Below are 27974 nucleotides of genomic sequence, written 5' to 3'. Positions count from 1 at the left end.
GGAAAAGGTCCTCCATGTCTCCCGACCCTGAACTTTTAAACATCTTTCCAAAAACTTTTAAAAAAATAATAAGAAGAAGATCTTAGGAACGGGGGACAGGGAATTGGAAGTTTAGATCTAAAACAAGACAAGTTGATTCCTGTGTTCAAGTTGGGTCTTGAGCCGAGTACATTGAGTAGTTCACTGTTTCCCCAGGGAAGGAGTGGGACCCCACAGACCTAAGCTGTGCATAGTTAACCATCCTGAGGAGTAATTCCACTGTGAGATTCATGACTAAGTGATTGAACCAAGGGTAGGAGGAAGGTAGGATTTTCTCTTTTCTGTCCCTGGGACTTTAGAGGCACATGGACAACAGTGTTTGTAATCTGAGAATTTGTGTACAATTTTCAGCATTTGAAAATTCTTAGACAGGATAATGACTGAAAATTGAAGTGCTCATTGGTTTGTGATGCTATTTGTGTTGTATTGTTTTTGACACTTTGCCAAATGTTTTCCTGTGAATTACCCTCTTAGGAAGGCAGGTAGGCAGGAAGATAAATGTAGCTGAAGATCCGTGAGGAAAGCCCCACAAGGTAGCACTGAGCCAGAATCACACGGAACAGTCAGTTCCGCCACGACAGGGCTCAAAACAAACCACCCCAATGCCGGTGCCAAACCCAGATGAGTATCTGTGAGTTGCTCGAGCCTGTGTGGTGAGCTGGGTTTCAGCTGATCTTGTCTGCATTCTGCAGGGTTCACCTCCAAGATGCAAGGCCAGGTTCTGGTCTCACCACACATCTTGCATCCTCCTTGGAGCGACAGCTCTGAAATAATGCTCTGCCTGTGACAAGAGACAGGAAGAGCACAGTGCACAGACACATTTAAACCTGCACTGTGTCAATATCACTGACATCCATTATTCACACCAAATATCATCTCCACGGGGCAGGGAAGGGAGGGTGGGGAGAGGGGCAAGAAGAAATAGTTCCTGGATACTAATCTAATCTCCCAGATTAGAGTTTATGACTTCTAGGCTGATCAGCTACTCCTGGCTAACCTAAGTGACTCAGGGCCTTGATTTGTTTAAAACACTTTTGGGGGCCATTATCATAGGGATCATATAGGACAAATAGACACGACTAGGGTATAATACCTCTTTGGCTAGTATAGAGGTGAAAGCAAAAATCTTGATTTATGTATGATGCAAAGAATATTTTACACCCAGATACTCAAGTAAGATAAACTGACTACTAATGATTGGCTCAGTTTTAAGATCAGATGAAAGTTCCTTCACTCGTGCTTGTCCTCGATACAGTGCTGTCAGAATGTTTTTTTAGCTACCAGACAATAATGTTTGCAATGGAGATTATTAAGGAAGGACACCATGGTGTAGCTACATAGTGCTTTCACCTCTACAGCCAGCTTGGTAAACCCAACTAATAATCTCCTGACTGCTAAAAAGAACAATTGCTATTCTCTTAGTGCTCATCCTTGCCCTCCATGAGTGCATTAAAATCACAGACTTACCTATAAGGAGTTAGAAAAGTATTGAAATGTCTGTCTGTGATTTTTGTCATTTCTTTATTGCCTCAGAAGGGGTACTTGAGGATAGCTTGAGTATTTACTCTTCCTAGAGTAACACTGCTTTCCCACGTACAGTATGTCTGCCTCGTAGATGTAGAACTTTACCGTACGAGATGGTCGGTTTTTCAAGCATATCAATAGTAGTTATGATAATAGTAGTCATAGCTAGCAGTTACTAAATGTTTCCTGTGCATCAGACACTCTTACCAGCTCTTGAGGTGCATTTCCTGATGGAATGCTCACAGTAACTGAGGTAAAGTACTGCTGTTACTCCCATATAGGGCAGTGGAGGCACCAAAAGAGATTTTTTTTTTTTTTTTTAAGTATTATGTCCAAGGTTACTAGAACTGGGAAGACATGGTCTGGCACTTCCTGTAAACACAAGACAGATTCGTTTTCCTAGACAAAAGGTTAAGGCACTGACTGCCTATGGAAAGTGCGTTGGGAGTGAAAAGAGTACGTTTGTGTGCATGCTTTTTTAAAGAGCTCTTTTAGCTTCACAGCAAAACTGAGGGAAGACACAGAAATTGCCCATACGTACCCTGTGTGTGCACACAGTCCCAGCCTCCCCGGTATCAACATGCCTCACGAGAACGGGCTGTCTCTTAGAATTGCTGATCCTACATTGCCCCATCATTATAACCGAGAGTTCATTAGAGTTTACTCCTGGTGAGCAAATGTATAGTGTGGGTGTGGACAAATGTATAATGACATGTATTCACCTTTACAGTATCATACAAAGTAATTTCACAGCCCTGAGAAATCCTCTGTGCTCTGCCCACTCCTCCCTTCCTCTGCCCTAACCCTAGCATCCACTGATCTTTCTACTGTCTTTGTAGTTCTGCCTGTTCCAGAATGTCAGCTCGTTGGAAGCGTGCTGTTTTATATTGATGGCTAAAGGACCTTTGTGCTCTGTTGTGCTGCTGCAGGCTTAGTATATGGTTGAGGTCCAACTTCAAGTCTTTGCCAGTGGAGACACAGAGGGGTGTCCTGGTATAGTGACGAAGAGCATGGACTCCACCTCTAGCTGGGTTCAAATCCGGCTCTGCCACATGGGAGCTGTATAACACCGTCAAGGTGCCCAGTGTCTCACTACCTCAGTTTCTCTGTGTGTAAGGTATAAGGTAGAGATGACCATAGCCCCTCGCCCACAGTGTTGTCATGAGGACTAAAGTGAGTGCATATTTTCAAACTACTTAACATACAGAAAATGTTTGCTAAATATCTAATAGGAGGCTTGGGTAGCCCAGCTCTTTGGGAAGGGACGGTAGACTAGGAGCAGAGTCCTCTCTCAGCCTGTCCCAGTAGCCTGCATCATGGCCTCAGGCGACTCAACCTTTCCAACCTCAGTTTACTCCTGTAAAAAGAAGTTCTTAGACTCCCTGATTGTTCACACTGCCCCTGAAGGTGCTGAGCTCCCCCTTCCTGATCTCTTTCTCGCTTAGGGAAGTCTAGATGAAGGGTGGGTGGGGGCACATGGAGAATGAGACACAGAATCTTTCCTCTCCTTTGTTTTCTGGGCACTGTGAAGACATGATTTGTGAACAGTACACTTTAGATTTGCAAGAATGCCTGTGGTTGAACTTTCCTAGAGAAAGACATCTTCTGGAAGAGAAACCTTCCTTGACTTTTAAATTGGATAGTTTGAAAAACTCGTCAGGGACTGCGCATTCACAAAGCCTCAGTTGTACACATGTCCGAAAAGCCAAGCCATCAGAAGTAAAAATATTTAATGAAGTAGGAGAGTGCTTGTTTCTAGAAGTTGCTAAGAGATTACTCATTTTAAAACAACCACGTTTGGGAATTAAAAGATGATTTGCCACAGCTGGAGTAGGTCACGTTACTTCCGTCTCCTGCATGCACCATCTGAAGGTGGCTGCCAAGCATTTTGAGGTGGCCATCGGGGACAGCATCAGGACAGTGCAGTTCTGTTCAGCATGAATGTGTCATGCCAGAGCCTCATGGATAACATTCAAGGTGTGCCAGATCTCAGTCATATTATGTATTTTGGGGCTATCAAGTATGTTAAAGCTGTGACTTGCAGGTGTGTGAACATGTTTTATTTATGTATCATTTCCAAAATGCCTTTTTAGGGGGCACCTGGGTGGCTTAGTCGTTAAGCATCTGCCTTCAGCTTGGGTCATGATTCCCGGGTCCTGGGATCGAGTCCCACGTCAGGCTTCCTGCTCAGCGGGGAGTCTGCTTCTCCCTCTCCCACTCCCTTTCCTTCTGCCTGATGTTCCCCTGTTCATGCTCACTCTCTCTCTCCCTCTCTCTATCAAATAAATAAATAACGTCTTTTAAAAAATAAAAATTAAAATATCTGTTTAGGTCACTCTGCTTTTTTGGAGTTGAGAGATCTAACATCCCCATATTTTGGAACAAGTTTAGCCCTCTTCATCTGGGGTAAACTCTCCTCTTCTGTATAGGAATTCTGCTTTACTTCTGTTTTAAAAACTATAAATAGGGGTGCCTGGGTGGCTCAGTGGGTTGAAGCCTCTGCCTTCAGCTCAGGTCATGATCCCAGGGTCCTGGGATCAAGCCCCGCATTGGGCTCTCTGCTCAGCGGGGAACCTGCTTCCTCCTCTCTCTCTGCCTGCCTCTCTGCCTACTTGTGATCTCTATCAAATAAATAAATAAAATCTTCTAGAAAAAACTATAAATAGTTTAAATCCAGCTTATCTGTCTCAATCAGACTATCAACTGAAGTGTTCACTGCTGGCTTGGCTTTCCTAATAGGAGACAGTGAAAGTTGCATAAAAATTCTTCTGCATACTTGTCAATAGAGTTTTCTTCTATTGATAATCCTTTAGTATTGGTGCTGTGATTTATTGTAGGCTGCTTATGACCATATATGTTTTTTGCACTGCTGTATATCCACAGGGCCTAGAACAGGGCCTAGCAAACAGTAGGCACATAATAAATATTTGTAGAACAAACGAGAGAATGAAGGAATACTCATGTCTCCTATCCTAAAGGATTTAAGAATATTATACATTACTTAAGGAATAAGAGTGATTGTTTGAAATCTCACTAGCACGATCCATAACTATGTTTGTTGTTGACCTTCTAAAGGACCAGAGCCCTTCTGCTTCACTGAAACAATCCTGAGAAGGGCCTCAGGTTCACCACCCCTGCCAGGTGATACAATGACCACAGCTCTTTGCTGAAATTCTTACTACTTTTCTTACAAGCTCAGTAAGAAAGACTAAATGTATTTTAAAATATAAAACAAAATTTTTAATTGTGAACGTTTGAATATATTGTTGAGAGGAGTTAATTATCAAGCACATCTAACATTTCCTGTGGCATTTTGGACATGCTCATTTTTATACTGATTTATTGACTTATGAAACACTTGTTTGGTGATATTATTTATGTTGGATGATATTAAATCTGTTTACAAGAGGTATGCTAAAGTCTTAGACTTGTAAGTTCTCATCTCTGTTGCCACCTCTCCCAAAAAAGAAAGAAAAGCGATAGCTTACAAATCCTGATTTCACCTCTCAAGTCCTTCGAACATATTTGGGGTTTCTAATTTGTTGATTGATGTAACTGTTTACTCATATGTTTTCCTGTTACTGAAGTTAGAAACCATAGCAGTGTCCTGTAAGATACAAGCCAAAAAAAAAAAAAAAAATGGGTGAGAAGGAAATGAGGGGAATACAAATTAAAGCTATTTTCCTGATGGATCCAGGTCTTCCCTATAAGCGAATGAGTACCTTCCAGTTTAGGTTTTCTCTTCCTGTGGGTTCCAGTCTGCTTTCCTAATGCCCGAAGCCACTGCGGTTATAGGTTTTTTAAGCTGAGTCACTAGAACGTGTACCATTGTTCTCCGCTTGTTTTCCTGCGGTATTTCAGTGACCCGCAGCACACAAGCAGGGCAGTTTGAGGGAAAACCTTCCCAGTTCTCTGTCCTCCCACCCACTCCCGTGGCAGAGCGAGTGATTTCTTCTGTGCTGCCCCTCCTCCCCGGCCTCCCGCTGCGTGTGATCGTCCTCTGCAATGTCCCTGCAAGAAGAGAAGGTGAAAATCAGCCTGCAGGTTTAAATTAATTGCACGCCTCAGTTATGCTCAGAGTTTCGCCAGTTCTTTACATCACAACATTCTAAACTTCTAGTTTAAACATAATTGGAAAGAGAAAGCTGACATTCAGGTAGTCACTGACAGAGTAAACTTAACTAAAGCATAACAGTGTAAAATACTCATATGCAAATAACTTGAATAATCTGATAAAGTCATTCATAGGCCCTTGAATATTTTATTAAAGATAACTGTTATGGGTTCAGAGCCCTGGATTCCAGCACCTTTTTGTTTTTCAAACTTGTGTGCTGAATTATATCGTGTTTGTTCTAATGGAACATCACTTTTATTCATAGTGGAAATCGCTTTTTTAAAATATAACTTTTTCATGGAGTTATAAATGTAATGCATGTTCCTGGCAAAAAAAAAAAAAATAGTAGCGCCTCCTCCATTTGAAATTGTGTACCTGGCAGTTAAGATCTGAAGGATGCTGGATACAAGAGAGCAGTGCCTGTGTTTTACTGGGGCTGGCTTCAGATATTTGAGTTTATCCTGTCTTCATTTGGAAAAGAAACAGATGCACTTAGTGGCTCTGCCTCCAGGCTCCCAAGGGATGGTGTCCGTATCCACACTGGCAGCACTCTTCACCCTGTATTTGTAATTCTGTATTTACAGTTCGGTGCCACTGAACTATAACTGGGACTTTTACCACTTCGTGTCCAGTGCAGCTCCTGGCACCCTGGCAGGTGCTTAGGTCACATTTGCTAAAAGAATTCAGAGTTTACATGAGTAGTGATGGAAGGCAAACACAGGGAGACCTCATTCTTCCTTATTTTTTCTAACTTTCATATGGCGTGTTTCAGTTTGGGCTTTTATGCACAGCTAAATTGGACATATTGTATTTCTGGGGAAAAAAAATTCTATTAGCATATCCTGTCAAACTCTAAATAGAGGCAGTTCTTAGAACTTATATTTATGTGCAGCCATTAATTGCCAAGAATAATAATTTACTTGTAAATGCAAGATTGTATTCATTTTATCTGTAATGGAATTCTTGTTCCTCCTGAAATCATAGCAAATTATTAAAATTGCTTTGTGGGGAGTACAAAGTTAAGGAGATCAAATTTGCTTTACAAGAACACTTGATGTAATTAATTTTTAAAAATATATCTTGCTTTTTTAATACCAGACTTGAGATAATAATTCTTTTAAAGACCTTTATAAATAGAACTGTTCTCGCCATTTCTCCTTTCTTTGTCAGTGAATCCTCAAACCTAGAATATGCCTTTAAGTTTCTACTCTACACCAACTGGCCGAGTTACGTTGTGACTTTATAATGCAGTCTAGTAGAGAGTAAACTGAGACATTCCATGTTTTTTTGAGACTTTTAATTCATAATTGTTGGTGAGCACTTTGACCCATAGCTTTAGAACAATGGCTATTTGGAATCAGGTCTGATCTTTGGCAAATGCATGCCATTAGAGCATAATGACTAGTTTCTGCGCTGATGGGTCAGAATCCATGCCTGGCAGGTTCTTAAATATTTTAACAATTATCCCAGCTTGAATGGTGACTCGGAAGCTCCATGAAAACCTTCAGTACTTTCTGAATCATCCTGGAAAGATTCATGTATTCTTGGCATGACAGCTGAGTTGAGTATGAAATTCTCAATCTTTGGAACTTGGAAATTAGAGATCCGTAAACCCTCTCTTCCTCATCTTAATGCCTACCTTTCTGTCATAGCCTATATCCAATCCATCAGTAAATCTATTGCTCTGCCTTTTAACAAGCTGCGGACGGACTGACCCCCTCTCACTGCAGTCACTGTTTCTAGGGCCCAGAGTATATTGTCTCCCTCTTGTACAGTTGTAAAAAACTTTTCTTGATCTCCAGTTCTGTCCTTGCTCCTGATAGTGTGTTCTCAAAGGCAAATGTATGGATGGTGAGTTACAGGCCAAAGGGGCTCCATATGAGCCCGTCTTCTGCCCTGTGTCCCTTCTCTGTCTCAGCCTCCACTTCTCTCTCCTGGGCTTTCTGTCTGCTCCAGCCACCCTGTCCTTCAGGCTCACTTCAGCCTTGCACATTCTACTTGAATATGAGCTCCCTGCCTGCATGAAGGGTTTCTGTGTGATACCTTCTGTGTAGCCTCAGCCACCAGGAAGGACCCCTGGCACATAGTAGTTGCTCAATAAATAGTAGTTGAACCAATGAATCATTGCACAGTATTTCCAGTCATTCTGTTTGGATAAAGACTATGTTTAGAAATGGGAAGTTGAGCAGGTTCTTAAATTTCTTTTTGTTCTTCTTATTTAATGGTATTCTTCCACAGGAAATATACCATAACAAAGGCAATACCAGTCATTTAGATTCTCTCCTTTAAAAGCTTTTCCTTAAAAGCAGACAACACTGAAAAGAGACACCAACCAATATTAAGCAATACTTAAGCCTTTAAGTATGAAATTTTTAAAAGGAATCAAGATGCCATTTAATTTTATTGGCGGACATACACACAAAACCTTTCTGAATGGAAAGATAAACCAAAAGGTTATGTACAAAGATTTTACATTATTATTTTCAGATAAGTAGATATTTTAATGACACTCCAACCAGATTTCCAGTGGGAACTTTTATTTTGTTGACTGACTGTTTTGTTTGAAACTCACCTTTCCTCATCACTTAACCTAAAGTGTTCCTCTCATACTGGTCTGTCTACATTATATCTCCTTGTTTTATTTTGCTAGAACACTTTTTTTTACCCACCTTTATTGAGATAGAATAGACATATAACAGTGTATAAGTGTGATTTTATATATGTCTATGTCTATATATATATATATATATATATATATATATATGTATCATATATATATGTATATATATGTGTCAAGAAGCTTTTTCCACCTCTGTTTTTGTCTGTGCTTTCAGGTCTTACATTTAAGTCTTTAATACTTTCGGAGCTAATTTTTCTTCTTGGTTTAAAATAGGAGTCCAGTTTCATTTTTTTGTTTGTTTTCCCACCATATATGGAAGAGATTATTTTTCCTCCGTTGAGTATTTTGGCTTCCTTTTCAAACATTAGTTGACCGTTCATGCCTGAGTTTAATTCTGCGCTTTCACCTTTGTTCTATTAGTCTGTGTGTCTGTTTTTATGCTAGTACCAGATAGTTCAGATTGTTCTAACTTTTTGAAAGATAGTTTGAAATCAGGAAAGGTAATGCCCCTAGCTTTGTTCTTCTTTCTCAAGATTGCTTTGGCCATTTAGGGTCTTCTGTGGTTACATACACATTTTAGGATTGTTTTGTTCTTGTTTGTATAAATACAAAAAAATGCCATTGAGGGGTGCCTGGGTGGCTCAGTGGGTTAAGCCCCTACTTTCGGCTCAGGTCATGATCCCAGCGTCTCGGGATCAAGCTCTCTGCTCCGCGGGGAGCCTGCTCCCTCCTCTCTGCCTGCCTGTCTGCCTACTTGTGGTCTCTGTGTGTCAAGTAAATAAATAAAATTTTTATTTAAAAAATGCCATTGAAATCTCAGTAAGGATTTTATTAGGGCTATAGATGATGTTGGGTAGTATGAAGATTTTACTAGATTAATTCTTCCAATCCATGAACACAGGATTCCATTCCATTTATTTGTGTCTTCAATTTCTTTCTTCAGTGTCTTAATAATTTTCAATGTACAGATTTTTTTATCTCCTTGGTTAAATTTATTCCTAGGCATTTCATTATTTTTGATGCTTTATAAATGGAATTTTTGCTTTATTTCTTTTTCACATAATTCAGTGTTAACCTAGAGAAACACAACTGACTTTTATATATATTGATTTTGTATTCTGCAGCTGGGCTGAATTTGGCACTATAGTATTTTGGTGGAGATATTCTGTATATAAAATCATGTTGTCTGCAAACAGAGACAGTTTTACCTCTTCCTTTCCAATTCAGATGCCTTTTATTTATTTTTTTTCTTTCTTCCTTTTTTTTCTTTTCTTGATTGCTCAGGCTCAGACTTTTAGTAGCATGGTGTTGAATAAGAATGCTGAGAGAGTCACGTCGCTCAGGTCATGATCTCAAGGTCCTGGGATTGAGCCCCCAGGTCCCATCAGGCTGTCTGCTCAGCAGGGAGCCTGCTTCCCTTCCTCGCTGCCTGCCTTTCTGCCTACTTGTGATCTCTGTCTGTCAAATGAATAAATAAAATCTTAAAAAAAAAAAAAAAGAATGCTGAGAATGGACACCCTTTTCTTGTTCCTGATGTTAGAGAAAAAGCCTTCTGCCTTTCATAATTGAGTATGGTATTAGCTGTGGGCTTGTCATGTATATGCTTTTCTGCATTGCGTACATTCCTTCTATACCCAGTTTTTAAGGGTTTTTATCATAAATGGATGCTAAACTTTGTCAAATGCTTTTTCTGCATCTCTTAAGATAATAATGTGATTTTTGTTTTTTAGTCTATTAATATGGTGTATCACATTTATTGATTTGCATGTGTTAAACCACCCTTGCATTCCAAGGATGCATATATAAAGAAACATCATTTTTTCATTGCTGGAAAATGAAAAGTAATCTATCAGCATCTATTAAAATGTAAAATGTGCGTACCATTTACCAAGCAGTTCAACATGGAAAAATCTGTTCAATAGAAACAACGGCATTGGGACGCCTGGGTGGCTCAGTTGGTTGGATGACTGCCTTCGGCTCAGGTCATGATCCCGGAGTCCCGGGATCGAGTCCCGCATCGGGCTCCCAGCTGCATGGGGAGTCTGCTTCTCCCTCTGACCTTCTCCTCGCTCATGCTCTCTCTCTCTGTCTCTCTCTCAAATAAATAAATAAAATCTTAAAAAAAAAAAAAGAAAGAAACAACGGCATTAGTATACAGAGATAGATGTGCAAGGATATTTATTGAAGCATTGTTTTTAAGGGAAAAGAACTGGGAATGATCTCAGTTGTCATCAGTAGGAAATAGTCTAAATAACTATGATACTTGTAGTCTATGGAATATTATACAGTCTTAAAACAATTGTTAAATCTGTTTTCTTGCTTTGAAGGACTGCTGTATACTAAAAAGATTCCAGACTGTTTATTGTGCAATCCGTCTTTAAAAATTAATATAGTATCTACACATGTATATATGGATGGGTTTGTATTGTAAACATAAAGAAATATGTGGAAAGAGACATACCCTAGACATTAACAATTGCTGTGTCTTCAGGAGTCAAAAATAGAGAGCAGGAGAGGAGATTATTAACATCTGTGCTGCTTTATTGTTTAACTTGGTAAAACCAACATCTTAATTTTTAAAATATAGTAAAGATGACTTAATGAAAAACATAAAGGTACATTAGAGGAGATTAGTAATTTGGCTTTGAACCAAACCACATAAATGTAAGAAAGAAAATGTAAATACTAATAGTGTAAGAAAGGAGAACCACCATTACTGTATTGGATCAGAGATATCTTCATAGTGAAGGCAGCAGTTCTTACTTCACCAATGTGTCAATGTTCTTCAGTAGATGTACAGTTTGGAGGTTTGGAATTTGTGTTTCTTTTTTCTACCTGATTAAAACTTAGTTATTCTAAGAAATAATTATTAGGAAACCGGATTCTGAAATAAATCACCGTAACAAAAGAAAACAATGCTTCCGTTTTTAAAATGTTACGATCTTCCTGTTTTATTCTTTGTAACTGCCTGATCTAAAGGTGAAGTGTACCATGGCCAGCGTAACCATGGCTAAGTCAAACACTGTCTTTTTTAAAAATTGAGGTGTTTTTTTTTTTTAACATACTTGTAATGTATACATTTGAAACAAAGGTTGCTTATCATTTTTCTTTTTTATTTCAGAACGCTTTACCCTGTACAGCTCTAAAAACCTTAGGCAAGCATGGAATAAGTAAGTCTTTATACAGTTTGTGCTTGTTTTTGCTCTCTTTTTCTTTTCTTGCTCAGTTTCTCTCTCAATTCTTAAAATTCTCCAAATAAGCTTGTCTTGACATTTTTCATTTGCTCATCCAAGTATCCATGCATCCATTCATTTAACCATTAAATAGTCGGTAAGCCCTAACTGGGCACCAGCCTCCATGTTCACCTTAAGCCGATGCTGTTATATATGAGTTTGGGTTCTTAGAGCAACGTGGCATTGCTTGAGAATTCTAAATCCTAAAATTCATTATGCTTAATCTTCTCATAACTGAATTCCAAGAAATGTTTTCACAATAACAAAATAGCATCTAAGTACAGTGTTATGACTGATTCTAATCTAAATAATGCCAGTGACAAACTTGGAGCTAGATAAAATTGATCTTTCAGATTTTTTCAGTTTATCTGTTGTTCTCCTAAGCCTTGTTGGAAAGCGAAGTATGTGTATCACTTGAAATATATGTGATCTGTTTATTTAATTTCTGTTCTCTCATCTGATCTCATTGAAATAATTTTATTTATTGGTTTCGAAATTTGATGAAATCTGAAGTTCTGGGTTTCTCAAGTTATTCAGAGATCTTTTATTGCAAGCCAACGTGTTAATAAATCATTGAAAGTTGGAAAGCAGAGTGATTGAGTCACTCTCATTAGTTGTGGAGATCGTATTTCAAGCATGATGCTGGGAAAAAGGTAACCGGGACTGGTTTGATTTAAAAAAAATTAATTTGTCATAACAGAATTTTGTCTGTGGGGAATTTGGTATTATTGCCTCAGTTTTTACTGTTACAACATGTTTCATTTTAGACACCATCAATTATAAAAATAAAAAAAGAAGGAAAAAAACCTTTTTATAATAAAAATGTTGTCAGTAGATCTAGTAGACAACTTATTGTGAGGAACTCATGAAGTGAGTACTTTAAACTCTGAAGTGGTTTGTTTGGAAGATTTGGCAATTTATTTTGATTAAATTCATTCTTAGAAGAGCACTGGGATAACTATTTTCGTCTAACACAAGGCTTTGCATTTGGCCATTTGAAGAATCAGTTCTTAATGTCTGGAGTCTCCTCTGGGAGGCATGCCCTCTGTTGGGAACATTCTGTGCCTGTTCCTTCACTCTTGTTCCCTTCACCCTTCCCCTCTTCACTGGTCATCCGTCTAACAATTTAATTAAGTGCTTTCATACACCAGGTACCACATATAGTATACAGTTCCTACCTTAATTAAATGACCAGACACATTCTCTCATGATTGCTCAAGAAGGTTTGTCCAAGCAGGTAACCATCTTAGGAGACAGTTCTTTATAAAGCAGTTGAATTTCTAACCCCACCTTTGAAGTCACAGGAACATCTGGAAGATCTACACAGAGCATTTGTGGAGAACAGCCATTTCCTTCCTTCAGAGGGGCCGAGCTAGAGTGACCTCTAAATTGCCCAGAAAAATAAATGGCAGTCCTTACCCACTTAGAGTAGTCAACAAAAAAAATGGGAGATGGGTGTGTGTAGATGATGGTGAATGATATTTCTTCCACTGTCCTCTTATGGGTATGACCCCACTTTGTGTACACCTGGCCCACTCCAGCCATTCATATCTGTAGCTTGTATTCAGTACCATCCACCACTGCAAGCTCTCAAGCACGCAGGCCCCAGTGAATGAATGGCCTTTCTCATCCAGCCATTCCACCGTGACAGGTGGGATGCCTCAGGGAAATGAGGTTGCCTCCTGTCTTTCTAGAAGAAAAGCAAAATTGGAATAGTACTCAAGTGTTGCTTGGATTCTGACTTGCTTGCTTCTGATAAGCTTGCTTCATTCTGACCAACCTAAGACCCCATGCTTACTTTGCTCTGAGAGGTATTGATCATGTTACAACAAGAGTAGTTAATTTCATTGATGAAAATCAGGATGTACAGTCCTCTGGTATTGATGTTTTAGAAATTTTAAAAACTGTGCATTATGCACAATGTTCAGATTTTTTTAAAAAGATGCTAAGTGTCAGTAAATATGCTTTGACTTTAGAGGGCAAATAAGAATTCTTCAGAATATGATTCTTTGCAAAATAGTAACATAGTTTTTTTCCTTAAGATAGATCTTCAGGGATATTTATTACTTGCATTTTGTATGAACATAGGATTTATAATTTTTCTACCAAAATCAAGGTCTAAAATACTAAAGGAAATCTTACATTTTCATGTAAAGTATTCTTAATGAACTGGTAGAACTGTGGTTAATGTCTTTCTTTTAATCCATAACATCACATGTGCTTTAAAATAAAATTAGAATTAGGAACTCCTGGGATTGAGTTCCACATCAGGCTCCTTGCTCAGCGGAAAGCCTGCTTCTCCCCTTGCTTGTGTGCTCTCTCTCTCTCTGACAAAAAAATAAATAAAATCTTTTTTAAAAAAAAAATTAGAGTTAATTCAAAAGCATCTAACAAACTGGGCCTTACCCTTAGATTGCTTTTAAAGCATTTTAGCAAAAATATTAAAAGCTGAACTTGAGGTAAGATTTTTAAATTATAAACATAACCTGTTCAGAGCCATGCTACTTTTTAAGCTCCCATAAGTCTTATTTTTTGTTGCCTTAAGGATTTATCTCAGAAAACACGGAGTAATAAAAAATCACTTAAAATATTTTTAAAATACTACTTTCTGGCACCAGTGTTATATACTGAATCCTTAGAGCCAAGCCATAGCTTCTAATCCATTAAAGCCCAATGAAATTTAGAGAAAACTGAGAATTCAGAGACCCTAATTATATTATTGATCCCTCCTCCAAATGGACTTGTGACTTTGCAGCCACCGACATTTCAACATCTGTCACTTTGGAGGGAGGTCAAGGTTCAGAAGAACTGCATTTAAAGACTATTAAGCAAGTGCTGGTTTTCCTCCATCACTTCTAACTAATTTGCTTGTCTACAAGCACAATTGTGAAACTGGAGCAGTTGGTAAATTCTCTTGTACAGCAGTAATAGGTTCAAAATAAAGTGAACTAATTTATAAGAACTAATTTGAATTCAGTTTAGATGGGTTAATATAAGATGGGTAGGTTAATAAAAAGTAAGTCACTGTTCCAAATTAAGTAGGGATATCTTTTAAGAATATGTATTAACTCAGCTATTAAAGCTAGGTGATGTATTAACCTACCTAAAAGAGCCAGAATTTCTTGAGCAGTGAATCCTCAAGTCTCTTTGAACAGCTGTAACAAGTGACCCAGTTTATTGGGGGGGCCAAGTCTGCCCTAGGTAACACCAATACAATTCCCTCCTGACTTCATTTATACCAGTAACCATGGGCATAATTTTATCCTTTGAAGGATTTTTTAGTATTCTGGGGGAACAAAGCAGTGATGGGAGAAAAATATCAAAAGATCTTACAGATATCTAAACTCAAAAGGATAATATAAAGAAGAAGTCTTAATTATAGGATTGAGAATAATAAATAACTATTAATAAAGAAAAGAAAGCCCTTTTATTCCCTCATGTGGACATGCATGATTTGTGTGGGCTCTTCCTGCTTAAAGGAGATTTTGGATTAAAGGGAGACACATCTTAATTTTATAAATACATGTACTGTTTTCTCACTGCCTTCAAAAACATTCCATTTTATTTCACTGGAGTTATAAAGACTCTCCCTATTTTTCTTCCAAATCTCTCTATTTATAGTTGTCTGACATGGGCATATATATGCAATCAACCAAGAATTTCAGCCACTTAAAAGATCTTTTATTATTTTGGCTGGAGAAGCAAGCCTCTCCAGCACTGGTTAGGGTAGGATTCCAGGAACACATTTGCTTGTTTTGGAACTTTTTAACAGCTGAACAATTTGGGGTGGGGGTAGGGTTGAAAGGAGCAAAAAGAGAACCAAGGATAAACCACAAAGCCACAGAGGACAGATTTGGAAAACCCAACTCGTGGCAGATAAAGCAGTACATGTCCACAGACTTGACTAGGTGGAGGCCAGCCTTGCCCTGCTTTCTCCATCCACGTGCTCTGCTTCAGCTTATAATCCTTCCAGTTCGGTAAGTCCCACCGAATTTCTCCTAAGAATTGAAAGCATCGCTTCTTTAAAATGTGTAGTAAGTACAGAGACATTGCCATGAAACTCCTTCAATGGAAATGCAAGAATAGAGAAGATGACATTAACCTGCATGTATTTGAATGTACCAGCAGTCACAAACCCAAATTCAGAAGATTTAAGTTTTCTAACTTCGCATTCTTGCACTTTCCTTGAAAGGGTTCTTGAATTCCATGCTCAATTTTCAGAACGCATTTTAAAGATGACCTGCTTGGTTGTTGTGGTACATGTGCATAAAACATAATGTATTTAAAATAATTTTTAAAGAAATAATAACACACTTCACTCTATATTTATGCTGCCAAGTCCTTATTTTTCTTGTTGTCCTATCTGATTTCATTCCGTTAAGATTTAAATAATCGCCTCCTCAGGAAACCAGAAGGTCCTTTCTACTCTGCTTTATTGTTCCAAGTCGATCTAAAATTTTCTAAGATAATAATAATACACTGCAAAGAAAGGACTATCCCTTTCTATACTAGTTTAGAGAAGTGAAAGGAACGTAAGAACAGCTGTTGGCACTAGGAGGCGCAGTTGAGCCAAAGTTTTAACTCCTCTTCCACTTCGACTTTTTTTTCATTGTTGATCATTTTTGTTATAATTCTATTTACTTCAAAGTAACAGTTTTAATTTATTTAGTGCCTGGAGATTTCTTCTTGCAGTATTTTCAAAGAAATTACTCTGTACATCATCAATGCACTTTTTTAGGCTTGGGTTTATTGGAGTGACACGCTGTAAAGCAGACATTTTGAAATTCCGTTCTCTTACTCCAAGATGAGCTGAAGCTGCAGTCCTCTAATGCTTGGCTTGCAGATGTGAGCCCAGCGTCAGGACACTACCCGGCATGCAATTCTTTATGACAGCCTTGGAAACAGATGGATGGATGCTCAGATCCAAGCGGGTCTCTGTCCCGATCTCGTAGTGTTGTTGGGAGGCCCCAAAGTTGCAGTTCAGAGAAATTGCTGTGGATGTTCCTCTTCACAGGAATGAATCACTGGTTCAGGTCCTGAAAGCATCATGTAGGTGTGGTGTTTACTCTCTCTTAAGCCCCTTGCTTCCTACCAGGGAGCAGTTCTAGAAAATTCAAGACTGGATTTTTTAGAGGGGAAAGAGGAGGTCCAGGCTCTGATGGGAGCCTCAAGGAAGAGGAATCAAGGGCTGTCCAAAGATACGGGTTGGGCATCCACCAGGAGGACACGGAGAAAGCTAACCAAGGGAAGGTTGGCAAGTTTGCCGGAGGCTCAGACCTGTCTACTAATAGTAGCAGTGGTGTAAATATGATAACAGATGAAACATACCTTGTCAGAGGCCTCATGTACCCTCCTTTCCCCACAGTCAGAGCTGTGATGGGGTAGCCGTGGTAATTAACACTTGGGCAGCATTTGACAATGTAGAATTTGCTTTCTTGTGTGTTACCACATCTTGTGTGTTTTTTTAAAACAGTCTTGGGAAGTAGGATACATACCATCATCTCTATTTTATAACTTAAAAAAAAAAAAAAAACACGCTCAGTGAGGTCAAATGATCAATGCTGTTGAAAATTGCAGCTCAGAATGTACGCTGCCAAAATGAATCTTAGGAGAGAAATATCAATTTTAAAACCCCGATATTCAAATGAATAGGTATCTGATTTTCTGTTCTCACTACAGCCCTCGTTGGGGAGATCTCTTCTGGGAAGTGATGTCATTTATTCCCAGTCTAGGTTTCTTAGCAGCAGGAGAGCTGTGGTGAAGTAGAAACCTGACTTCTGTCCTGGGGAAAGGGTTTGCAGCAGGCCGACCACACACATCAGCTCAGGCCTCCCCTGTGCAGCTGCTGGATGATGTACCGTTGGGATAAAGGCCAGTTTGCAACAGTCGAAGTGCTAGAGGTGACAGGCCTCCTGGCCACCCATCAGACCCTGCTGGTGAGCTCTGTACCCTATCCCACACAGCTCCCTCTGCCCCCAGGAAATTACCCTCTGTCATTCTGTGCCATTGTGAGGTTTCTTGTCCGTATTTTTCTTGTGGTAGCAAAGAATTCGCTATTATTAATAACCCCTGGTGATGGCCAAGGGCAAACCCTGTGCTGGGTTTGTTATCTGCTGAGCACAGGGGTTTTTTTTGTTTGTTTGTTTCCCTTCTGATAGACAGAAAATATCCATCTTCTCTCTAACTAATTGGCAGTACGTGCCAGGCTTGGGAGCTGGCAACAGCCATTGTTTTTCATCCTTTCAGATGATGTGTTGGATTCCTCACCCCAAAGTACATGCTTATGGTGCAGCTAATACCTTCCTTCTGCCGTCCAGCTCATTAAGGAATAAAATCCAGCCATGCTTCTGAAGTGGCACCAAGCTTCCTGCAGCAACTGTGGAAGCCGTGTGACTGAGAGAACTAGGCTTTCTTGCACTGTTTCCCACAACAGATTCTAGAAGGGTACGTGAGCTAAAGAAGTTCTTCTGCCTCTCCAAAATATAAAACAGGGCGTTTGTGTTCTGTGGCTGCCCTGACAAATCACCGCAGATGTATTGGTGAAACACCACTGTGGTATTGTCACGGAGTTCTTGGAGCTGGAGCCTCGGTGGTCCCAGCTGGTTTCTTTGCTCTGGGACTCCCAAGGCAGAAATCAAGTATCAGCAGGGCAGGGGCCTTATCTGGAGGCTCTGATGGAAATCTCTTTCCGGGCTCATTCAGGCAGTGGGTCAGCAGAATTCAGTCCCATGTAGTCCCTGGCCAAGCCTCCTTTTTTTTAACCACTGGTCATCAGGGAGTCCCAACCAGCAAAGGCCACCTCTTTCCTCATCACGCAGCCCCCTCCCCTGTCCAGCCAGCATCAGTGAAGGTAGCTTTTCTCACTACCTCATAGCTCTCTCACTTCTCCTCCTGCCCTATGCCTTCTGCCTCCAGTAGGAGAAAGTTCTCTGCTTCCAAAGGCTTATCTGCATAATCCAGGTTAATCCCTCTGTTTTAAGGTTTGCAACATTAATTATATCTGCAGTGTCCCTTTTGCCATGGAAGGCAACACATTCACAAGCTTCAGGGATTAGTAAGTGGACATCCTGGGGGCCCATTCTGCTTTCCGTAAGTGGGTACTGGGGTTTCCTACTCAGTGATGAGGCATGCGTGGGGTAAGGCAGAGCAGAGGGGGCCATCCGAGTCCTTGCCAGTTCAGACACATCTGGTTCATCTGATCTCTGACCCATCTGGTGACAGCACAGGCCTCTGACTCCGGCAGTTCCATGTTACTTAGTTCCCACTGGTTTCTCAAATTTATGTGTAAGGAAGAAACAGTCTGCTCCCCTTACACTTAGAGGGGTAAAAACAGATTGTTCTCCAGAAAGTTCATAGCCTCTGAGATAACAAAAACTCTGACCAAGGTTTCCTTCTCCTCTAGACCAGTGCTGTCCAATAGAACCTTCTTCATTGATGAAAATCTTTTCCATCTGCACTGCCTAGTACAACAGCCACTAGCCTCCTATGACTGTTGAGTACCTGACATTCAGCTAACGTGACTTAGGAACTGAATTTTAAAGTTTATTTAAACTTAATTAATTTAAGAGTTAATTTAAATGGGAATAGCCATACATTGCTACCATACTGGGCAGCACAGCTGAAGGGGAACATGTAAACTCTTCACTTATCTTAAGTGCCACCCAGCGTGGTAGAGGCATGGATATCTGATGCTGTGAAAACTCCGTGCATTTGAGCTCTTGGCATTTTGTGCTCCAGTGTCCAGAGATCTTCCTTATATTTTTGCTTCTCACCTCTGTATTCTATTTGTAAACACTGAGAAGAAAATAGCTCTGGAGGGCCCAATAAGTGTAATAAATCTTCAGAGGAACTCGTGGAAGTATCACAGAAGAGCATGCAGACATCCCTTCCCCTCCACCTCCCCTCGAGAAGCCATGCTGTTCCCTCCTGAGGGGCGCTGCCTGTTGCAAGCGCCTCTGTTCCTTTCTCCTGTTCGTGTTCTCTCTCTCTCTTTTCTGTTGGGAACTGCTAGGGGTTAGACACACAGCTCTCTCCCCTTTTTGAACTCCCTCAAGAATTCACCTCTCTGCTGTTGTTCCCGGCTCCCCTTGATCTACCCTAACTCTACTCAGAAAATATCATAAAGGCTCAGCTTCCTCTTCGCCACATATGAGATGCTATTGAGAGGGCTCCATTTTTCTAAGTAAGCCTCCCATGGACCCCTGTGGGTACATATGTTAATTATTCAGTTTCAGAACTTGAAAATTACCACTTTTTAGAAAGTGAAACATAAACAGAAATGCAGTTTTTACTGCTCTTTATTTATTAGGGAAAAAACTGGATATGAAAAAATACTCAACATTTTTTTTTAATCATTTTCTTTTAAGAAAATATTTATGAACTTAGTGAACTTTCAGCCTCAAAATTTAGATGAACATAAGAAGTCACTGGAGAAAGACATGATTTTAACAATGTCATCTTCTATCACCCACTCCACACTTTGGTTGATTGTCCTGAATATTAGGAATGGACAAGGGTCTCCCTTATCTTATGGGGAGACTTTGTATAAAACTGAGTGGAACTTCCACCCATTGTGAAGATACAACTCTTAGACTGTTTATGTTGATATGTACACCTGGTATCTGCTGTGTAGACGGTAGTCCTGTTGACCTTGTAAGAATATATAGCCAATAGATACAGTTGATGTGAACCAAGAAGGAAGGCTGCAAAAGCTCATTTGGCACAAATGGCAAGAAAATGTCTGACGTCGGCATCATTCGGTATCATAGGGGCCAACTTCCAATCCTAGATCAGCAACTCAATGGCAAGCTCCCTAATCAACCTGAACCCCAGCTTCTCGGTCTTTAAACTATTAGCAGGATTGTTGTGAAGACTGAATAAGGTATGGGTGTAAATGATGGGGCACTGTTGGCCAGCGTTAGCTTACCTCCCTCCTGTTTTTCAGCACAGCTTGTCCTACCCTGCCCTGCAGGGCATTTCATTCAGTTCCCAATAAGCAGAGGTCCTTAAACATGAATCCCAGTGCTATACGGGGTCCCCAGACATCTGGGCTACTACTTCTACCTTCCAAGGAGCACATGCTGAACTGCTTGGTCACCAGATCATTTTTTAAAATACTTCTGTGTAGAAATAAGATTCCCTCATTCCCAGCAGTTCCTTCCTAAGAGTGATATGTTAACAAATAGCATTGTACATAATTAATGTAAAACTGTGATTTACCCTAAGTCTTGAAACACATCTACCAGACAGTTTTCCTAATTAGATTGAAAGAAACCCATAGACACTTATCAAGTTCAAAGCATCTATGAGACCTTTCCTGTCGTGCACTTCATACATGAACTGATGGATAAGACTAACCCAGCTGTGCTAGGACCGAATGTCCACTTGATCCAGGGGTTTCAGTGGTGAGACCAAAAGGAGTTACTCTTGCTGTTTGGGGACTTCTCAATGGCACAAGTGAATGACTTATCACTAGAAAAACCATGAAGGCTGAAAGTGTGGCCTTAAGTTGCTACCTATCACGGGGAACAAAGGTATCTTGGCATTTTTCTTTGAGACATTGAGCCACATCTATACCCTAAAGCACTAATTACATGTTACCTTGTTATAGTCATCGTGGGAGTGACTTTAACAATAGATTTCATTATGTCTTTAACAACAAAGTTATGTTAAAACGCCATAAGCAGACATGCATACAACCCCCAAATCAGTTATTGTTTTACCTAAAAGAGCATGTTTAGATAATTCAGACATTTTGGAGAATCTAGTGGTGATTTACAATTGAAGTCTCATGTGTGTGGATGTCCTTACTCAGACTGTCAACGACATACAAGTGAATAGAAATGTGCACAAAGGGATCAATATTCTGCCCCTTGTTGCATGGTTACATAGCGTATCTTGTGTATCTCTATGTGAATTATTTGCTAGGCCTCAGCTGTATATAATCCCTCAAGACTTGATATACAAACATAATGCCAAATAGAGAACTTCCCTTAAATTATTTAAATCGCCCCATAAGTGATTTCCCACTCTTCCTGCAATGGAAAACATTTGATCATAAATTCAATTAAATCAGTCATCATCTTTGTGATGTTTGTCCAGCTAAATCCTTTAGTGACTAAACCAATAAACATACCAGCTGTGTGTGTGTGTGAGAGAGAGACAGAGAGAGAGAGAGAGAAAGGGAAAGAGAGAGAGAGTGTTTGTGTGTGTATTTATGGCACGACTATGGGGAAAAAAAATGATTTGAAGTCAAGATAAAGGGTAGTTCTCATTTCTTAGGCCAGATTTTGTCCACTTCATTGCAGCCAAGGTTTAAAAGATTAAACTCTTAGCAGGGATAAAATCATGTGTATTCCTTCATTGGCTTTTACCTCCCAACTCAGCCTAGTCTTAATATATTGAGTTTTAGATCAAAACTGGTATACTTTGGAGATGCAGTGAAAGCTGTCAAACCACATCACCCATTTTTCTTCCTCTTTCCTCCACATTCTCCCCTCCCTCATTAAAACAAAGGGAAAATGATTGTCAACATACTTTTAAGCTTCTCCAGGAAAATGCCATGATAGGACTATAGTACTATTTACGAGTTCTCGTATTTATGTCAGGTGATGAGGTAGGGTTTATTAAAGGTTTATAAGTGTTGATTGTTTCTCAGCTTGATCCTAAAGCCTTTCAGACAACAGATAGAACTAACTGCTTCCCCTCATTTTCTTCATACCTTTGCTACCTTTGGATATAACTGAACCCTTATTCATGCAGATCTTTAAGTATGTGTATATCCATGTGGCCTGTAGAGGGCAGCGTGTTCTGAGAAAAAAGAAAAGTGAGATAAGCAACTGATTTTTTTTTTCCCCCTTAAGCAAAACAAGTAAGGTATCTCCAGTAGAGAAATCAGAGCTTCCCATGCTTTGATCGGCTGCCGCTTTAGGTATCTGCTTAGGTGGAGAATGTTTTCATTGGCTCAGCTACCTTGCAGGCTGCTTGATTAAGGATTACACCAGATTCTATACCTTTGCCTCTGAGTAGAACGAGACACATCATTTTATTTATAAACATAAATCACAAATGTGATTTCTCATTTCTTGTCATCCTTGACTGAAGCTTAGAGTTGGAATTGAATTATACTAACTGTTGTAATTTTATTTAGCGGTCAAGTCAGGCTTTACTCCATCCCGGAATTCTGCTACCTCCCATCTTTACTTTGAGGCTGTGACCCCTGAAACAATTCTGATGTCTCTTCTTTTCCCCAAGGAAGTGAAAAAGATTTCCACGGGGACATCCTTCATCTCGTGACTTCAGGCCCTGTAAAGGCCAGCATGTTTTGGGGGTGATCACTGAGCCGGCTATCTTCTCCATAGCTGTATTCACTGCTGTTCTCAACCCAATCTCTGTTTCTCATCTAAAGAACCAAATCCTCCTAGTGTTTAAACTACACAATTATTTTTTTTTTTAATTTTAGACATTTCTGGAAGCTGCAGCAGATCTTGAAAGGACAGAGCAACACTGTGCAGTAGATCTTTATGCATCGATGGAAATGTTCTATATCTGTGCTGTCCAGGATGGTAGCTACTGGCCACATGTGGCTCTTCATTAACTGAAAATGTGGTTAGTGCAGTTGAGGCACTGAATTTTTTTGTCTTATTTAATTTTAATTAATTTTAATTTAAGTAGCCGCATGTGGTTGGTGACTACAAAATTGAATAGTGCAGAGTAGAGTGTGAATTCTGATCAGTTCATAACAGATGTTCCACCAGAATCCGTGGTGAGGTGGATTAGATTTTGTAGCTAAAAACCTACTGCCCGGACTTCTATTCTCTTGCTTATTCTTTCTCAGATAGCTGTGGGCTTAAATCCAAATCCTCTGACTCTCCCCCAGGATTTTCTCTCTCTCTCAGAACATCTGAGAGATTTCCAATTTTCCAATCCTTCAATTTTGTTGAATATTGAACATATCTCTCTCGGGTATCCAGAATGGAGTTTCAAAGCCTGGTATTTGGGCAGCACTGTTTCTGTGGGCAAGTAGCATGTCACTGTCTCAGCTGGGTCACCTGTTTATAGCTAGTTTTTCCTAAGTATAGAAATAAAATTTAAGAATGTGCTAAAAATGTGTCAAGCTGCAAACAAGCTTCTTCCTTAATTTGGAGTGCACCCCCCCCACTCTCTATATATGAAACAGTTCTTTACATCGACTAAAAATAAAGCCTGTGCTTGTTCCATCCATTCTTTTTTTTTTTTAAGATTTTATTTTATTTATTTGACAGAGAGAGATCACAAGTAGGCAGAGAGGCAGGCAGAGAGAGAGGAGGAAGCAGGCTCCCTGCTGAGCAGAGTGCCTGATGCGGGACTCGATCCCAGCACCCTGAGATCATGACCTGAGCCGAAGGCAGCAGCTTAACCCACTGAGCCACCCAGGCGCCCCTGTTCCATCCATTCTGAAGTGACCTCAGTATCATTTTGAAAGTTTTCTTGGAAGTTCCAAAAGAATGATTTTTTAAACGCTTCTGTATTTTTATAATGATCTGCAAAAGCATATCTTTGGTTTTTTACATTATTTTATTATATTACATGATATATTGATTTTAAGACACGAGCAGACCTGTTTTTTCTTTGTGGTTTGGGTTTTTTTTCTTTTTTTTAAGATTTTATTTATTTATTTGACAGACAGAAATTACAAGTAGGCTGAGAGGCAGGCAGAGAGAGAGAAGGAGGAAGCAGGCTCCTTGTCATGCAGAGAGCCCGACTTGGGGCTTGATCCCAGGACCCTAGGATCACGACCTGAGCCGAAGGCAGAGGCTTTAACCCACTGAGCCACCCAGGTGCCCCTGGGTTTTTTTTTTTTTTTTTTTTTAAGATTTTATTTATTTGATAGAGAGAGACACAGCAAGAGAGGGAAAACAAGCAGGGGGAGTTGAAGAGGGAGAAGCAGGCTTCCCACTGAGCAGGGAGCCCGATAAGGGACTCGATCCCAGGACCCCAGGATCATGACCTGAGTTGAAGGCAGATGATTAACAACTGAGCCACCCAGGCACCCCAAGTAGACTTGTGTGTGTGTGTGTGTTTTAACAGTTTGTATCATACCACTAGCTTCTGCCTAAAAACACCCTTATGCATGTATATCTGGCAATTATAAGTAGTTGGACCCCAGAGGATAATAGATGTGTAGCCTTTTAACTTTATTCATTTATCTTTCTTTTATTTCAGGTGTAAAGATAAAATTAGTACTCAAGCAGATAAAGAGCTCTAGCAGTTATGCCAATTTTATGTTTCTTTAAGCCATGGATATGCAATGATAGCCCTTCCATTATAAATCACTTTCCACAAAGAGCCAAATGTGGAGTTAAAGGCAGGAATAAAGGAAGGTGCAACTCAAAGGTTGTGCTCATTTCAGTAAAGACAGCTTCAGCCTATTTCATGCTAACCATCAAACCACCTTTAGAGCACCCACGCCCCCAGCTCCATAATCTCCTCTACACAATGAAAGACAAAAGCAGGGCTGGTTGGTAGCCACGTTTTTCTTTAAGAAACCAGCCTCTTGGAAAAGTCTTGGCATCCCCACAAAACAGAACAACAGAACAAAATAGGGAGGCATCCTGAGGTTCTTGTCAATGCTAATGGGCTTTAGGGCTTTAGGACTGGGCTCCTGTGCACAAAACTAGCTCCCTGCCATTCTAAGAGTGGTAGGCTTTCTGTTAATGGGTATGTGTATTATCTGCAGAGAAATCATGAGACAGAAGTCTCTATAACATAGCAACTGTTTCTGTGCTAGAACAGCCATTTGTAACTTCCCAAAGCACTTTGGGCTAAATGATAACAGTGATGCAATCACATGCAGATTCGTATAGGTATGGAGAGAAAAAGGTGCAAGGTCAAAGGCAAGGGCTTAGAACTCAGAAAAGAATGTAAGGTGCCAGTTCTTAACTCTTCCTGAGTTGCGATGCACCCTACAGATTTGTTGCTAAAGTTCCCGACTTAAGTTACACATTTTCATATAGGAAGAAATAATGTCTTTATTTTTTTTTTAAAGATTTTATTTATTTATTTGACAGAGAGAGAGATCACAAGTAGGCAGAGAGAGAGAGGAGGGAGCAGGCTCCCCACTGAGCAGAGAGCCTGATGTAGGACTCGATCCCAGGACCCTGAGATCATGACCTGAGCCAAAGGCAGTGGCTTAAACCACTGAGCCACCCAGGCACCCAGAAATAATGTCTTTAAAAAAAAAAAGATTTTATTTATTTGACGTAGAAAGAGAGATCACAAATAGGCAGAGAAGCGGGCAGAGAGAGGGGGAAGCAGGCTCCCCGCTGAGCAGAGAGCCCAACAGATGCAGGGCTCGATTCCAGGACCCTGGGATCATGACCTGAACTGAAGGCAGAGGCCTAAACCACTGAATGACCCAGGTGCCCCAGAAATAAAGTCTTTTGAAAGAAATATATGAAATTTTTTTTTTCTCAAAATTTAAAGATCTCTCATCTGATGGGTTCTTGTATTTAGAGCATACATCACATCACAGAGTAGAGTAAATTATTTTCTAGGACTTGAACCACAAAACCAAATCAAATGCAACAACAAAAAATGTTTTCTCCATGCTAACTTTAGCAACAGCCTGGGCCACATAAGAAATCACAGTGATCCCTCTCAGGACACAGTTGTATTAAGCCAGAGATCTAATAGAAAGACAGCTGGATATTCTACAGTTCTGAGGGCCCTGGTTCCAGTATCTGTGAGCCCCTCTACTTGGGAACCATTTGAACAAAAGGATTGGGAAGAGAAAAAGATGAAGATGGCTGAGGTAGAAGACATGCTTTTTACCATTGTCTTGATAAATGTGGATTTGAAGTCAGCACCCAAGTGCCTGGTAGGCAGGAGAAAAGACTTCAAAAACAGGGAAACAGGAACCAGTCATGAGGAAGTGAGGAACATATTAGACAGTCGTAAAGAGGACACAGAGTCAAGGGGAGACTGACAAAGAGGGGAGTGTGCCTTGGTATGTAACACAACAAAACACAGTCGCAAATCTTAAAATTAAGAAATAATTCCTGAAGCAGATCTATCAAGAAAATGCATCTATCTTTAGATATGTAAAATAATACTGAAAATATTTTTACTTGAGATTTTCTCTCATTATTCTATTGAATGAGCATTTTAAAAAGTGAGATTTGGGGGACGCTTGGGTGGCTCAGTCCGTTAAGTGACTGACTCTTGATTTCGGTTCAAGTTGTGATCTCCAGGTCATGAGACCGAGCCCCTCATCATGCTGCTCACTCGGCAGGGAGTCTGCTTGAGATTCTCTCCTGCAACTGCTCCCCCCAGTCATGTGCTTGTGCTCTCCCTCTGTCCCAAAATAAATAAATACATCTTTTAAAAAAAATTTAAAATAAATTGAAAGTGAGATTTTTTTTCTCATGTAAGTTTATTCATGACCTTGAAGTTTTTATTTTTCCCAATAATTGTAAATCTCCAAATGAGGTGTTTTCTACCAAAGGATTTTCAGGGCTATAGTCTGATTTGGAAAAGAGTATTATAGTCTTAAAAGGCTCCTTTTCAACCATGAATTATGGATGGATCACTGAAAAAAATAAAATTAATATTTTTTAAAAAGGCTCCTTTTCCTGCATTTAGTACGGTGGGTTTAATTTTTTACATGTATGGAAGTAATGGAGAAGTAGCAGGAATGTTTAGTATTAAGTACCACCAGCCACACATGTTCGTGGCACAGGTGGGTATGTCTGCAGCAGGCTGAATGCTTTGTGCTGTTTATCTCATTTAAACCTGAGAATTACTCTCAAAAATTTTCCATGTTCTTCTTTCTTTTTCTTTTTTTTTAATTTTATTTATTTATTTATCAAAGAGAGAGAGAGCACAAGCAAGGGGGAGCAGCGGGCCGAGGGAGAAGCAGGCCCCCCGCTGAGCAAGGAGCCTGGTGCAGGACTCAATGCCAGGCCCCTGGGATCGTGACCCCCTACCGAAGGCAGATGCTTTAACTGACTGAGCCACGCAGGCGTCTTATTAAAGTTTCCCATGCTTTTCTGATAGGAACATTTAAACTAATTTTAGAATGCTTATTTCCCTGTCTTCAATCATATTGTGCCCTTGAGCAGATCTAGAAATATGTCCCTCTTTTGCTGTGATCCACAGCAGGATTGAGACCAGGATGAGGCAAGGAAGACACCTTGGGCTCACCAAAAACAACTTAGTCATCAAGATACGTAACGTTTTAGTGCAATATTTTAAAGCACTAAAAGATCACTTCAGTCATTCCTATGCTTCTGTCAATCAACCCTTCATTCTTCCTTCCAAAACACTGGTGCTGGCGAAGTTACAGAGAAATGGTCCCACTAATTTACTGCCGTGGCACCGTAAACTGATAAACAATGTGGAAAACTTAATGGAAATGTGTTAAAAACTGTAAAGATACTCATTCATGGCACTTTAAAGAAATTTG

At 39.9% G+C, this 27974-nt stretch overlaps 1 protein-coding gene across 10 annotated transcripts in view; it reads left to right on the top strand.

Moving 5' to 3' along the window:
• The window catches only part of CDK14 (cyclin dependent kinase 14), a 575914-nt gene that overhangs the window by 427665 nt on the left and 120275 nt on the right, over nt 1-27974 (top strand). For all 10 annotated transcript variants that reach the window (XM_082692298.1, XM_082692296.1, XM_082692295.1 and 7 more), the window contains one exon: nt 11419-11467. In XM_082692298.1, coding sequence (XP_082548424.1) covers nt 11419-11467 — 49 coding nt within the window. The remainder of the gene's footprint in view (nt 1-11418; nt 11468-27974) is intronic.

The sequence above is a fragment of the Mustela nivalis genome, assembly GCF_964662115.1.
Source record: "Mustela nivalis genome assembly, chromosome: 12".
Lineage (NCBI taxonomy): Eukaryota > Metazoa > Chordata > Mammalia > Carnivora > Mustelidae > Mustela > Mustela nivalis.
Note: the sequence above shows the minus strand (reverse complement) of the source record. Positions and strands in the feature narration are given on the sequence as shown.